A 16871-nucleotide genomic window follows, 5' to 3' on the forward strand; every position below is an offset into this window, starting at 1 on the left:
GTGTAAAACTATTTTTTTTGAGCTGAATCATTACATACACAACTCTAAGAAGTTTTCTATGGAAGGAACTATGAAGAAAAATTCTCCTTGCAATATTTAAAAATATTAAAATTAAATTGCTCCTGGCTCATACAGTTTGGTTTTATAGCCTGAATTTATAAAAGTTATAGAATTAATATGCACACTATTTGAGAGATCATTTTGGGAGGAATATTTGTTTTGAAATCTTTCAATTCTTACTTAATCATGTGGTAAGTATTGAAATCTTTCAACTTTTACTTAATCATGTGGTAAGCACATTGAAAAGGGTGCTGGATTGGTAGTCAGGAGAGCAAATTTTGAATTCCAACTCTGCAGTTTAGTGTCTGTGGGACACTGGGCTTTCACCCCTTTAAGCTGGAGTTTCTTCATTGGTTTCAAAAAAAAAAAAGGAGCTATGTGGACTAGAACCTCCAAGGTGCCCTCAACCTATAAATGGTTAATCAAAACAAAAGTAAATGAGTATAAATCTTCCTTCCCTTCTTCTTTTTACTTCTTAGAATAAGAAAAAGCCTTCAGCTATACTTACCAGCTGCTTTACACAGGGCACCCTCCACTGAAGAAACTTCACAATTTCCTTTTTTCCATATACCACTCTTGGTTTGAAAAAAAGCACATGTGTCTATTAGATCTTGACCTTCTTCTGAGGGTTTCCATTTGTTAAATGTCATATTAGACTTGTCATACCATTTGAAGCTTTCATCTGTGGGTTAGGGGAAATTTTCTTACATTATTATTGTCAGATAGCATTTTAATTTTGAGTACAATTGGGAAATGACCAAGATCTGGGCTAATCTTTTCCTTATAAGGCTCAAAAATGAAAGTATGAAAATGGAAGATGTGCAAGGAAAAATGAGAAGAAATAAAAATTAGGCATAAGAAGCAAAGAATAATAAGGAATTGATAAAAACTTAATCTCTTTGTTTGGAATCTGTGTCAGTGACACTGTGAACCTCAATCATTAGAAAAAGAAAGATGAAAAGATGAGCAGACATGTTAGATACTTTTAAGATAGTGATAAGAATTTTTTTAAACCCTTACCTTCTGTCTTAGAATCATTGAAAAGTATCTATTCCAAGGCAGAAGAGTGGTAAGGGTTAGGCAATTGGGGTTAAGTGAATTGCCCAGAGTCATATAGCTAAGAAGCATCTGAGACCAGATTTGAACCCAGGACCTCCCATATCTAGGCCTGGATCTCGAGCTACTGAGTCACTGAGTCACTTAGCTGATTCCCCAGGGGTAAGAAGTTTTAGAGACACTCCTTGGATAAAGTGTGAAAGTATATTAAACAAGTTAGAATAATGCACATTTTATAACTATGTTCCATACTCTATATCTGTGTTGGCAAACCTATGGCACCCATGCCAGAGGGGGAAGCTCTGCTCCCCTTCTCCATTGTGCCTGAGGGCATTCGTCACTTCACCTTTCCCTCTGCTCAGCAGCCCAATTTTCTCCCTCTCCTGTCTGGGGTAAGGCAGGGGGAGAGGGGAGAGGAGGGGCTCACATGTGACATGAGAGTGCAGTTTGGGCATTCAGTCTCTAAAAGGTTCACCATCACTGGTCTATAGGATTGTTAAGATAACATTGAAGATGTTTCACTTGTCTCTTTTCATTGGGGAGCTTGAAATGGATGAATCCAGGAAAATGGTAACATGTGCTTAGAGATATCTTGAAAATAAACTGTCATAGCAGATTAAAATAAATTAGAATAGTGGCCAACAGCCACTAAATGGACCAGTAGTCCATTAAAAAACAATCAACCCCCAACGTATCTACAACTGCAAGAAGACCAAGCTTTGCTGATTTTAGACTTCTCCCTTCAAACATTGTACAATTGGAGACAGTAGGACATCATAGAATTTTTGATTTTGAGATGGAAGGACCCTAAAGAAGCCATTTAGTCTAATCTCCTCATTTTACAGAGCAGGAAACTGAGAAGTAAGGTCACACAAACAGAATGCATCACTCAGGGAGCAAGAGATTTGAACCCAGGTCCTCTGAATTCAAAGTCAGTGCTCTTCCAGCTTTAACATATTATCTGCCCAATTTCCCAATTTCAAACTTTCTTCCTCTATAGATTAGCTGATGGAGAGGATATGGCACTGAGTCTAGAGTCAGGAAAACTAGAGTTCAAATCCAGCCTCAGATCATTTTTAACTGTGTGACACTGGCCATGTTACTCATATTACTTGACCTCTCTCTGCCTCAGTTTCCTCAAGTACAAAATAGGGATAATAATAGCATCTATTTTCTAGGGCTATTGTCAAATGACATAATATTTATGAAGTGGTTAGCATAGTGCCTGGCATAGAGTAATTGCTTAATAAATTCTTGTTCCTATAGATTAGGGAAAATCTTGAAATTGATGACCTTTAAGGATAAATGTAGTAGTCCACCCCTGGCTATGGGTAAGGGAAACAATTAGTGTGTACAGAGTGGCTTAGAAGAGAGCATGCTCAGTCTTGAGCATGCTCAGTCTTGCGCATGGCTAGGAAAGCCTCTGACCCTTGACCCCAGCTTCCCCCAGGTTAGGCGGGAAAACAGGTTTCTTTGTGCTCACCTGGCTAAGAGAAACCACACCTATACCTTGTCATTAACCAATAATAATCATCCCTATGTATTGTGTATATTTGCATATCAAAGAGATTAAATACAGGGCACAGCAGGCTCCGCCTTCTCTTCCTCACTTGGATCTCAGCTCTCACTGATGCCTGTCCTTGCTGGAGCTTGGCCTCTGGCCAAGCTCCATCTTTTGATTCCTTTCCTGATCTACCTCTCCCACCTGGGACCTGGCCTTCAGCCAAGCACTCTCTTTTCTCTATCATATCTCCGACCTGTGTGGTATTAAATCTGGATCACTGGATGGGTATAAGCCTTCTGAGTAGTCCACTGATCAGAGTTTCTGCTGTGGCTCCTTGATAATTAATAAGGCCTGGATTTCTGACTCATTCCTGCCATCTCATATCTCTAATTTGGCTCCGCCACCCCCCTCACGGCATACAGAACTTCTATCCCTCCTCTATCTTCCTACTTTGAGGCTTCTCGCTCGATCAAGGAAGCTTCAATAAATAATTTTGAAAGAAGGATCTCTCTTCTGACTTTAGCACATGATACTTTTTTGTTGCCAACATGTAGAGTGGTGCCAACAGCATCACTGTTCATCTTTTGTATAGGCAGATAGGTAAACATATGTATGTGACCCAAACCCCCAGATTTATGGACTGAGTTACATCTGCTCCATGTATTATGATTTGGGATTTTTTTTTTTGCTTGAGAAAGTAATTTAATTTCAATAGTCTACTATGTCTTCAGCCCATTAATGATATTTATAATGCTATTTCTATAAGTACAGGAGACTGAGATCAGAATTTCAATTAGATTAAAGAACCAACTTTTAGCTTTTAAAATGTCATTTCTTAAAATTTTCACTACTTTTTTAAACTTAGAATTCAAGAAGCATTTACTAAGTAATTTCTCCCACTCTACTACTCCAACCATATTTTCCCTCTGATTTGATAGACCCTCCCAGAACTTCCATTTAAAGAATGTCTTCATTCCTTTTCAGGTTGTACCACAGACTCTCTCTATGGTGCCACTATATTAGGTACTTCTTCATTTTTTTCCTACTCTAATTTTTTTCAGCTTATTTTTATATATATATAGTCTTTTCCTATTAGAATGTAAGCTTCTTTTTTAAAATGCATTTTAATTTAAAATTTGTACCAGTTACATGCAATAACAAACTTCTACTCCTGTTTTCTGAAGTTATATGATCCAAATTGTTTTCTTCCCTCCTTCCCTCCCCATTCCTGAACCTGGCAAGCAATTCAATCTGGATTATACATATATTATCATGCAAAACATATTTCCATATTGTTCATTTTTGTAAGAGAGTAATTTTATAGAACCAAAATACTAAAACATATGCCCAAATAAACAAGTGAAAAATGGCATGCTTTCCTTTGCATTCTGACTCTAGTAGGAATGTAGATAAAAGCATCCAATTTTTCATTCTTCACTATCTTTTAAGAATATCTTGTAGATCCATAAATACTTGAATGATATTAAGCACCTTAAGAGAAAGCTGCCATTTGAGTGTAGGATAGCAAGAACTACCTAATAGCCACAGAAAGTATCTATATAGAGTGAATCTAAAATTCCAGGAAACTGAAGGGACTAAAAGTATTTCTAACATTAAATCAGATACTATTCCACTTACCATCGATGTCATAAAACATTCCTAATAAAATATCATCCTGAGCCTTCCATAGTTTTTTAAAAGTCTCCAGTATAAATGCATTTTCTTCTTCATTATGGATGCTAATCATATCTGCTCCTGAAGCTGTTGGGGAAGGAAAAACATCTCTCAGTCTATTTTGATTTCTGAAAGTTTCCTGGAAAAAAGTACAAATTATTGAGAGGCAGCATAGGAAAGAAAAAAGAGTACTGATTCCAAAGTGCTTAGACCATGAATGGACAGCTTGAAAGATATTTAAAAGCCACTGAGTCCCACCCTTTACATTTTCTTTTACAATTAGGGAAACTACAGTACAGAAAAGTTGAGTTGCCCAGCATCACCCATGTAGTATCTGTGATTGTATTTGAATTTATCCCTTTCTTATGTCAAGTCTAGTTCCCCCTCCACTAAACCATGAAAGTTCTCTATGTTTTAAGTCACATATCTGAAACACACTGGTAATGTTACCTTGCGTAATCTACTTAACTTTTCCTTGGTGTTTTAGGCAAACTTCTATTTGCAAAGCAGTTACCAGCCTGCACTAATAGAGGAAATTCTTCCCAGATCTGGTATATGCATGGATGTATCTCTACATATATTGATGGTGGCATTATTATCACTAAATATGCAAATTCATGACGGCTATATTATTCAATTTGAGGAACTCCTTGTCTGAGAGTTTTCTACCATTTGTACCAATATACAATTTCTACCATTAAATGGTACAATTTCTACCATTAAAAATTTTAAATTGTCTCTGAGTTCGTAAATAAATCAGGAGTTGGATAATATACACCAAGGCTAAATGATAACAGTATTCCTCAGACATTGTCAGAAGTAGGATTTTAACATAGATCTTTTCTCTCTTTCTCTCTCTCTCTCTTTCTTTCTTTCTTTCTTTCTTTCTTTCTTTCTTTCTTTCTTTCTTTCTTTCTTTCTTTCTTTCTTTCTTTCTTTCTTTCTTTCTTTCTTTCTTTCTTTCTTTCTTTCTTTCTTTCTTTCTTTCTTTCTTTCTTTCTTTCTTTCTTTCTTTCTTTCTTTCTTTTCTTTCTTTTCTTTCTTTCTTTCTTTTCTTTCTTCCCTTAGCTTCCATCTTAGAATCAATATTGTGTATTCCAAAGCAGAAGAGTGGTAAGGGCTAGACAATGGGGGTTAAGTGATTTGTCCAGGGTCACATAGCTAGGAACTGTCTGATGCTAGATTTGAACCTAATTCCTCCTGTCTCTAGGCCTCGATCTCAATCCACTGAGCTACCCAGCTACCCCCAACAAAGATCTTCTTGATTCCAAATCAAAATTGCTATTACTATCTAATTTCCCCCTATTTTGTTACTCTTGTTAATAAAGATAAAATGATACATTCATGTTAAAATATTTTGAGCCTTTTCTTGAATTTTTTTGTAAGGTAAATTCTTTGGTTTAATTCTATTATTTCTAAATTCCATAAATAGTCTATTTATTCAGAGTTCCTAATGAAATTAGGGTGAGGTGGGTGGCATAGTGATAAAGTACATGGCCAGAAATCAGGAAGACTTTCCTCTAGGAGTTCAAATCTGATCTCTGACACCTAATAGCTATGTGACACTGGGTAAGTCACTTAATCCTGTTTGCCTCAGTTTTCTTATCTGTAAAATGAGCTGGAAAAGGAAATGACAAATTACTCAAAGCTCCAAAGAAAGCTCCAAATAAGATCACAATTAGTTGGACATGTCTGAACAGCAGCAATGAAATGATTTCCTTTAACACTACATATCATCAAAAGTAATGCTATCCTGAACCGTACCTAACTATATCTATATTTAGGCAGATTCATTTGAAAGTGGAGAAATGGGATATGGCAACAATATAAGAATAAAGACAGGTTTAATATGGGTGCAATCATACCAGGAGAGGTAATAATCAATCCTTCACGGTCTTCTCCTTTCTCTTAGTTTTTCAAGATTGTGGAATAAAAAGACTTTATTATAGGGGAGCCATGACAACAGGACTTTGGAGAAAGTTGCCCCAGAAAAATTACTTCAAGCATTGTCAAAGGATTTGAGGTTAAACAAAAATGGTCTCTTCCGAAAAAAATGGGCCCTTGCTTCACCAGAGTTTTGACAGGTGGCCACTCTCTCCCTTAGTTACCAACTTGGGCAAAAGGTTAATATTCTGATGATTTTTTACATACCTCTTCCTTGTAGAAGAAGATTCAACTTTCCCAATAGATCCTCAAGGAGAATGCTTAACTAGACTATGGTTTAGTCTCAACTACCAAAAGATGAGTTTTTCATCATTATGCATGACCTTATGGAAGTCAATGGATTTATAATGATTTTTAAATTGTAATCTAATTAAATACTGTGTAATGTTAATTTACTATGCCAGGCAAATAAGACTTATTTCCATTTTCTTTAACAAATTATACCATAGGACCCTAGAGAATTCATTTACACAGATAAATAAAGAATTTTGAATGATGCATTTCCAATGTCATCTCTGGCTAAAATCTAACCCAAGTCTCTAATTTTTTAATAGTTATTCTCAAATCACACAAAAAAGCAGCATCCTAAATACTACTACTCTTGTTAACTACTCTTTAAGTAACAAAAAAATCAATATATAAGTTAAAGGTAATACTTAAGAAGTATGAAAAGAGATAATTTTTAAAAAATCCACATGAAAAAGTAAAATAATTAAAGAGCATTAACACCAGCTAATTCTAGCACAGAGCAATGAAGATAATCAAAGGAAATTAGACTGATGCTTGAAAAGGTAACAAATAGGTTTAACTAATTATATATTCAATTTTAAACTCATTATCTGTTCCTTTCTCTATACTCTTTCCCTTGGTAATTTCATCTACTCCCATAGGTTCAATTATCGCTTCTGTGCAGATGTTTCTCAAATCTATGTCTTCAGCTTAGATCTCTCCTTGAGGTTTAGCCTTACTTCTCTAACTACTTGGTTAGTTAAAGACTTGGTTAGTCTCCAGCTAAATAGAGGACTAGCATTTGAAAGTCATATGTATAAAATTTTACATCATCATCTTCTCTCCTAAATTTATCTATTTCTTTCCCATGGCACCATCCACTCCCAGTTGCCCAAAATCAAAACAGGATTCATCTTTAATTTTCCTTTCTCATTATTATTCATTTCCAGTCAGTTACTGAGTCCTTTAGATTCTATTTCTGTCATGAGAAACCTGGGAAGGTTCATATGAACTGATATAGAGTGAAATGAGAGAATAACTTATATGACAATGTAAAAACAATTTTGAAAGATATAACTCCGATCAACACAATGATCAACCATGATGCCACAGAGGATGTATGATGAATTATGCTGCCTACAGCCTGACAGAGGTGATACTCTGTGTGCAGAATTTTACATATGTATATAATATATATTTTGGACATGGCTAATGAGGGAATTAATTTTCCTTGATTATGTATATTTGTTGTGAGTTTTTTTCCTACTGGAGGGGAGAAAATTAAAAATAATTATGTTATTAATTATTAAGAAAAGAATGTGTTATGGTAATAATTCATATTTCTGTAGTTTTACGAAGGGATGCAATTTATTTGAGGTAGAACTCAAATCCAGGGCTCCTGATTCTTAGTTCACACTATTCTATCATCACACAGTTACTGAAGGAATTAGCTTTTCAGAGATATAATCACAGAAAAGGGACTAGATAATTAGTAACTTAATTGGGAAAATATGGCCACAGCAGGTGATCCCTTTACAAGGTGCCAATTAATACATGAATATATGAGAAAGGAAGTGATGGTCACAGGTCATGCCTCTGAGTGACCTTTCAAAGTCATTTATTTCATTGGATCCAAGAGAGAGAGGAATCACACTAATAATGATGACACTGGTAGATAATGTATGGTGCTGAATGCTGCATGGAATTGGGAGAGTTTAAATGTAGGTGGAAACTACCATGGCAAAGAAAATCAGTTGTCTTGAAGTGAAGCTACTTGAGTGGGTTGGGACAGATGTCCTATTGCCCAAATCTCTGTAGACCACAGATTTCAAAGTGGAGATTTTATATTTCCTTTTCTTTACCTTAGGTTTTCTCAAGAAAAGCTAACACCTTTCCCTCTGGGCATGTTGTAAGTCTGTTTCCCTTTTTTAAATTTTAGGCATTTGCTTTGTCTTTATAAATATGGTTAATCAGAGGCTTTTGCTACTCTTGGTATATTTATTGGAAATGCCTGGTGGTAATTAAGAAGGGAGCATCTTCAGAGCAGAGAGACAGTGTTTTGCCAGAGCACTGTCTCTGCATGGGAATTTAGAGCTAATATATATATATATATATATATATATATATCCTTTGATAGAATTCTCTGGAGTAGATGAAGACTATTTATCATGGAAAACTAATTTGGGAAATGAGTCAGTAGTAGGGATGAAGAGTCATGACTTGCTAACCTTGCTCACCACATTTCACATCACAGCTATAATCAGTTTATATTAACTATGTTCTAATATGCGAAAGTAAAGCACAAGGGTGAACAACTTACCATAGTCTGTACATTGATTTCTTACATCCTCAATGTTTTCTACTTTTACTGTTCTTTGAAGAAAAATATAGCAGTTGCTTTGGAATTGAACCCAGGTAGAAGAAGGACAATCTGTATGGAAAATGAAAACACTGTTTTTATGGATAAGAAACTAATTTAATGAATTCTGTAAACTGAGGATATCAATTAAAAAAGCTAAATGGGGACTCCCGGGTTAACATGGCTGCAATCTAGATGCGAATCTCTTCCTCTCCCCGGCACCAAACGAAATAGACTACCTCAAAAGAGCATAAAAATCACCTTTGGAAGAATGGAGGGACTCTCCAGTACCCCACAGAAACAAAGGTACTTGAGGTTCGAACATTTCCACACTATAAGAAGGAGGAAAAGCTTGCACAAAAACATGAACTGAGTTGCCCTTCCCCCCCCCCACCTCCTCCACCAAACCAGAGTAAGGTTTCAGAGCGCTCACTGGGACAGCGAGTGAGTGAGGAACATCTCTGTCTGGGGGGGGCACACCAGGGTCCTTGGGATCTAAAGACTGCTAGGAAACGACCTCTCAGGGTGGTTCCACAGGAGAATCCTGCTCTGAGCACAAGGGCGACCGCGCTGAACACATAGGTGGTTGTGCTGAGAACAGGGGCCTGAGCTCTAAGAAACCTCGGAGACTGGGAAGAACTAGTCTGAGGCAACCTAAATTCACAGAAAACCCGCCCATATCACCCAGACCCCAGACCAAAAAGGAAAGGGGAATAAAACCACCAAAGGGATGGCTCACACGGCCCAAAATCAAGCCTCCAGGAAGAAAGGGAAAAAGGTGACCATTGAAAACTTTTATGGCAGGAGTAACCAAGGAAAAGAAGAGAAAGAGGATGAAACCCAAACAAAATCAAAACATGCCTCCCAAAATGGAAATTACCCACAAGCTCTGGAAGAACTCAAATTGGAGCTTACCCAAAAGATGGAAAACTTCTGGAAAGAAAAATGGGAGAAAGAGATCAGCAGTTTGAGAGACAAGACTTCACAATTGGAGAAAGAGCTGGAAGCATCTAATAGAATGGCAGACAAAGCTGAAAAGCAAAACCAGTCCCTAACGACCAGAATTAAGCAACTGGAAGACAGTGAGCTTGCAAAACAGCAAGAATTAATAAAGCAAAGCCAAAAAATTAATGAATTAGAAGAAAACATAAAATATCTCACTGAAAAGGTCACAGACCAGGAAAACAGAGGAAGAAGAGACCACATGAGAATTATTGGTCTGCCCGAAAAACCAGAGATAAACAAAAATCTCGATGCTATACTACAGGCGATTATAGAAGAAAATTGTCCACATGTTCTGGAGCAAGGGGGCAAAATAGAAATAGAAAGGGTTCATAGAACACCCTCTATACTAAATCCCCAAAAGACAACCCCCAGGAATGTAATCGCCAAATTCAAGAGCTTCCAAGAAAAGGAGAAAATCCTACAAGAAGCCAAGAAGAGGAGCTTCAGATATAGGGGGGCTCCCATAAGGATCACACATGACTTAGCGGCTAACACACTAAGAGACCACAAAGCATGGAACACAATAATTAGAAAGGCAAGAGAGCTGGGTCTCCAAGTAAGAATCAACTACCCAGCAAAACTGACTATATACTTCCAGGGGAAAATATGGACATTCAACAAAATAGAAGATTTCCAAGCATTTGCTAAGAAAAGACCAGAACTTAGTGGAAAATTTGATATCCAGTCACAGAAAGCAAGAGAAACAGGAAAAGGTAAATATGAAAGAAAGGGAAAAGAAGATAAATCTTATCTTTTTCTTTAAGTCAAACTCTCTTCTATAAGGACTACATTTACATCAAATTATATATATTAATATGTGGGGAAAATGCATTGTGTAACTCTCAAAAATTGTATGCATCATAAGAGTAGTTAGAAGAATCATGCATAGGGAAAGAATGGGGCATTAAGAAGATTTGGTGAAAGGGGGGCAAAGTAAGAAAAAGGGAAGGGGGAATCGTCGATAATACTAAGATTTACTTCAGGAAATGGGGGGGGGGAGACTAAATAGAATAATCTTTCCCATACAAAGATATACATGGGAAGGAGAGGTGAAGAACTCTCATATGAGAAGGAGAGGAAGAGAGAGTGAAGTGGTATTACTTAAACCTTACTCTCAGTGAAATGAACTCTGAGAGGGAAGAACATCTAGATCCAGTGGGATCAGAACTAGGGGAAGATATCAAAATGCCAGGGAATCCACAAGTGACAATCATAACTTTGAACGTGAATGGGATGAACTCACCCATAAAACGTAGACAAATAGCAGATTGGATTAGAACCCAAAACCCTACCATATGTTGTCTTCAAGAAACACATATGAGGAGGGTTGATACTTACAAGGTTAGAATTAAAGGATGGAGTAAGACCTTTTGGGCCTTGACTGATAGAAAGAAGGCAGGAGTTGCAATCATGATATCTGACAAAGCCAAAGCACAAATAGACCTGATCAAAAGGGATAGGGAAGGTAAATATATTCTGTTAAAAGGGAGTATAGACAATGAGGAAATATCACTAATCAACATGTATGCACCAAATGGTACAGCATCCAAATTCTAATGGAGAAACTAGGAGAATTGAAGGAGGAAAGAGACAGTAAAACCATATTACTGGGAGATTTGAACCAACCACTATCAAATTTAGATAAATCAAATAAAAAAATAAAACAAAAAAGAGGTAAAAGAGGTGAATGAAATCTTAGAAAAATTAGAGTTAATAGACATATGGAGAAAAATAAATAGGGACAAAAAGGAATACACCTTCTTCTCAGCACCACATGGCATATTCACAAAAATAGATCATACACTAGGTCACAGAAACATGGCACTCAAATGCAGAAAAGCATAAATAATAAATGCAACCTTTTCAGATCATAAAGCAATAAAAATATTGATTGGTAAGGGTACATGGAGAGCCAAATCAAAAATTAATTGGAAATTAAATAATATGATACTCCAAAATCAGTTAGAGAAGAAATCATAGAAACAATTAATAATTTCATTGAGGAGAATGACAATGGTGAGACATCCTTTCAAACCTGATGGGATGCAGCCAAAGCAGTACTTAGAGGAAAATTCATATCCATGAGTGCATATATTAACAAATTAGGGAGGGCAGAGATCAAGGAATTGGAAATGCAAATCAAAAAACTTGAGAACGAACAAATTAAAACCCCCCAGAAGAAAACCAAACTAGAGATCCTAAAAATTAAGGGAGAAATTAATAAAATCGAAAGTGACAGAACTATTGACCTAATAAATAAGACTAGAAGCTGGTACTTTGAAAAAACAGACAAAATAGACAAAGTACTGGTCAATCTAATTAAAAAAAGGAAACAAGAAAGGCAAATTAACAGCATCAAGGATGAAAAGGGGATCTCACCTCCAATGAAGAAGAAATTAAGGCAATCATTAAAAACTACTTTGCCCAACTATATGGCAATAAATATACCAACCTAGGTGATATGGATGAATATTTACAAAAATACAAATTGCCTAGACTAACAGAAGAAGAAATAAATTTCTTAAATAATCCCATATCAGAAAAAGAAATCCAACAGGCCATCAAAGAACTTCCTAAGAAAAAATCCCCAGGGCCTGATGGATTCACCAGTGAATTCTATCAAACATTCAAAGAACAGCTAACCCCAATATTATACAAACTATTTGACATAATAAGCAAAGAGGGAGTTCTACCAAATTCCTTTTATGACACAAACATGGTACTGATTCCAAAGCCAGGCAGGTCAAAAACAGAGAAAGAAAATTATAGACTAATCTCCCTAATGAGTATAGATGCAAAAATCTTAAATAGGATACTAGCAAAAAGACTCCAGCAAGTGATCAGAAGAGCCATTCACCATGATCAAGTAGGATTTATACCAGGGATGCAGGGCTGGTTCAATATTAGGAAAACCATCCACATAATTGACCACATCAACATTCAAACCAACAAAAATCACATTATTATTTCAATAGATGCAGAAAAAGCCTTTGATAAAATACAACACCCATTCCTATTAAAAACACTAGAAAGCATAGGAATAGAAGGGTCATTCCTAAAAATAATAAACAGTATATATCTAAAACCATCAACTAATATCATCTGCAATGGGGACAAACTAGATGCATTCCCAATAAGATCAGGAGTGAAACAAGGATGCCCATTATCACCTCTATTATTTGACATTGTACTAGAAACACTAGCAGTAGCAATTAGAGAAGAAAAAGAAATTGAAGGCATCAAAATAGGCAAGGAGGAGACCAAGTTAGCACTCTTTGCGGACTTAAAGAATCCTAGAGACTCAACCAAAAAGCTAATTGAAATAATCAACAACTTTAGCAAAGTTGCAGGATACAAAATAAACCCACATAAGTCATCAGCATTTCTATATATTTCCAACACAGCTCAGCAGCAAGAACTAGAAAGAGAAATCCCATTCAAAATCACCTTAGACAAAATAAAATACTTAGGAATCTATCTCCCGAGACAAACACAGGAACTATATGAACACAACTACAAAACACTCTCCACACAACTAAAACTAGACTTGAACAATTGGAAAAACTTTAACTGCTCATGGGTAGGATGAGCCAATATAATAAAAATGACCATCCTACCCAAACTCATTTTTCTATTTAGTGCCATACCCATTGAACTTCCAAATTTTTTTTTTTACTGATTTAGAAAAAACTATAACAAAGTTCATTTGGAAGAACAAAGAATCAAGGATATCCAGGGAAACAGTGAAAAAAATACAAAGGAAGGGGGCCTTGCAGTTCCAGATCTCAGACTATATTATAAAGCAGCAGTCATCAAAACAATTTGGTACTGGCTGAGACAGAAAGGAGGATCAGTGGAATAGACTCAGGGTAAGTGACCTCAGCAGTATAGTATATGACAAACCCAGAGAACCCAGCTTTTGGGACAAAAATACACTATTTTATAAAAACTGCTGGGAAAATTGGAGGACAGTGTGGGAAAGATTAGGTTTAGATCAACACCTCACACCCTACACCAAGATAAATTCAAAATGGGTGAATGACTTGAACATAAAGAAGGACACTATAAGAAAATTAGGCAAACACAGAATAGTATACATGTCAGACCTTTGGGAAGGGGAAGATTTTAAAACCAAGCAAGGCTTAGAAAGTCACAAAATGCAAAATAAATAGTTTGGAATACATCAAATTAAAAAGTTTTTGTACAAACAAAACCAATGTAACTAAAATCAGAAGGAAAGCAACAAATTGGGAAGCAATCTTCATAAAAAACCTCTGACAAAGGTTTAATCACTCAAATTTACAAAGAGCTAAATCAATTGTACAAAAAATCAAGCCATTCTCCAATTGATAAATGGGCAAGGGACATGAACAGGCAGTTCTCAGCCAAAGAAATCAAAACTATTAATAAGCACATGAAAAAGTTCTCTATATCTCTTATAATCAGAGAGATGCAAATCAAAACAACTCTGAGGTATCACCTCACACCTAGCAGATTGGCTAACATGACAGCTATGGAAAGTAATGAATGCTGGAGGGGATGTGGCAAAGTGGGGACAATAATTCATTGCTGGTGGAGTTATGAATTGATCCAGCCATTCTGGAGGGGAATTTGGAACTATGCCCAAAGGGCGATAAACGACTGTCTGCCCTTTGATCCAGCTATAGCACTGCTGGATTTGTACCCCAAAGAAACAATAAAGAAAAAGACCTGTACAAGAATATTCATAGCTGCACTCTTTGTGGTGGCCAAAAATTGGAAAACGAGGGGATGCCCATCAATTGGGGAATGGCTGAACAAACTGTGGTATATGTTGGTGATGGAATTCTATTGTGCCAAAAGGAGTAATAAAGTAGAGGAATTCCATGGAGACTGGAACAACCTCCAGGAAGTGATGCAGAGCGAAAGGAGCAGAACCAGGAAAACATTGTACGCAGAGACTGATACACTGTGGTACAATCGAAGGTGATGGACTTCTCCATTAGTGGCAATGCAATGTCCCTGAACAATCTGCAGGGATCTAAAAAACACTATCCACAAGCAGAGGATAAATTGTGGGAGTAAAAACACTGATGAAAAGCAACTGCTTGACTACAGGGGTTGAGGGGATATGACTGAGGAGAGACTCTAAATGAACACTGTAATGCAAATACCAACAACACGGAAATGGGTTCGAATCAAGAACACATGTGATACCCAGTGGAATCATGTGTCGGCTATGGGAGAGGTGGTGGTGGGTGGGTGGGGGGGGGGAGATAAAGAAAACGATCTTTGTTTCCAATGAATAATGTTTGGAAATGACCAAATAAAATAATGTTTTTTTAAAAAAATCTAAATGGTAAATTTCTCTTATATTCCTTTAAGAATTAGTATTGTAAGGCTACTAATTAAAAATTTGGGAAATGGGAAATTCTGCTTAAATTGGAAAAAAAAATGTTCTTTTTTTAAAAAAACATTTTTAAAGATATAGAAGGTTTTTTTTGGGGGGGGGTTTAAATAGTGTTCATCTTACAATTAGATAAAAATGAGTAAAAATAAGTCACTTAAATGCTTGTTGACAGACTAAAGGGAAGCTCTATGAATTGTCAACTAGCATGAAGGCTAGACAGGCCCTAGTTTCTTATATACAATGGTTAGATCTCTCATTCTTTTCTAAATACTTCTGTATTTAAAATTGGGAGTCCTCTTTTATGAATGCTAGTAGATGCTTTCCCCCTTGCTGTTATATTTGTCAGATCCTTTTTTTCCCTCTTTATAGTTAACTGGAAACACATGGACAAGTTATACATTTTCATTTGGAGCTAATTTTCATCATCCCCGCCCCCCCAAACACCCTTTGAATAAAGCTCTGACTAATGTGAAAATGTTGACTTATTTAAAAAAAAATATATGTTTTACAAACAGTTTTCAGTAATATCTTACTGGATTTTGTTGCTGTTACTCTACTGAAACAACTGAACAAGATATCATGTCTTATCTACTCATTTTGTTGTAAGTTCCTAGAAGCCTAGGGCTGTATTGGGGTCTTTTAAAAATAATCTACATGCCCTCGCACTAAACCTCATAAGTAGAAAAGAAGGGAAGGGAGTAGGCATTTAAATAGCACTGACTACAAGCCAAACACAGCTAAGTACCTCATTTTATCTTTATGACCACTCTTCTAAGCAGGTGTTATTATGGTCCCCATTTTACAATTGAGGCGAATGAAGTAAATAAGGTCACAAATCTCACATCTGAGGTTGAATCTGAACTCAGGTCTTCCAGACTCCAGACTCAGCGCTCTATGCACTATAATATCTAGCTGCCTATGTAGTAAGAACTTAATATCAGTTGATTGAATGATTTGTGATTGATTGTACTCTTTAACTTTCAAAGCAATAGTAATTTTCAGAGTTAGTTATTTATCCACTCAATTTCTTTTTTTTTAAGTTCATTTATCTAATTAATTATTTTAGAATATTTTCCCATGGTTACATGATTCATGCTCTTTCCCTCCCCTCATCCCTCCCCCTCCTTTAGTCTCTGAGCAATTCCACTGGGTTTTACACATATCATTGATCAAAACCTATGTCCATATTATTAATGTATGCAATAGAGTGATTGTTTAGAGTCTACATCCCCAATCATGTCCCCATCAACCCATGTGATCTAGCAAATGTTTTCCTTCTGTGTTTCTACTCCCACAGTTCTTCCTCTGAATGTGGATAGTGTTCTTTCTCATAAGACCCTCAGAATTATCCTAGATCACTGCATTGCTACTAATGGAGAAGTCCATTACATTCAATTGTGCCACAGTTTACTTGTCTCTTTGTATAAGGTTTTTCTGGTTCTGCTCCTTTCACTCTGCATCAATTCCTGGAGGTTGTTCCAGTTCACATGGAATTCCTCCAGTTCATTATTCCTTTGAGCACAATAGTATTCTATCACCAACAGATACAATTTGTTCAGCCATTCCCCAACTGAAGGGCATCCCCTCACTTTCTAATTTTTGGCCACCACAAAGAGCGCAGCTATGGATATTCTTGTACAAGTCTTTTTCCT

General features: G+C 36.4%; 1 protein-coding gene across 1 annotated transcript in view; it reads right to left on the reverse strand.

The window, feature by feature from the left end:
- Positions 1 to 16871, reverse strand: part of CD302 (CD302 molecule) — an 86635-nt gene that overhangs the window by 27556 nt on the left and 42208 nt on the right. The window contains exons 2-4 of the mRNA XM_056793942.1: positions 8787 to 8897; positions 4259 to 4381; positions 569 to 742 (exon numbers count right to left, since the gene is read on the reverse strand). Coding sequence (XP_056649920.1) covers positions 569 to 742; positions 4259 to 4381; positions 8787 to 8897 — 408 coding nt within the window. The remainder of the gene's footprint in view (positions 1 to 568; positions 743 to 4258; positions 4382 to 8786; positions 8898 to 16871) is intronic.

The sequence above is a fragment of the Monodelphis domestica genome, chromosome 4 (assembly GCF_027887165.1).
Source record: "Monodelphis domestica isolate mMonDom1 chromosome 4, mMonDom1.pri, whole genome shotgun sequence".
In the NCBI taxonomy this organism is placed as follows: domain Eukaryota; kingdom Metazoa; phylum Chordata; class Mammalia; order Didelphimorphia; family Didelphidae; genus Monodelphis; species Monodelphis domestica.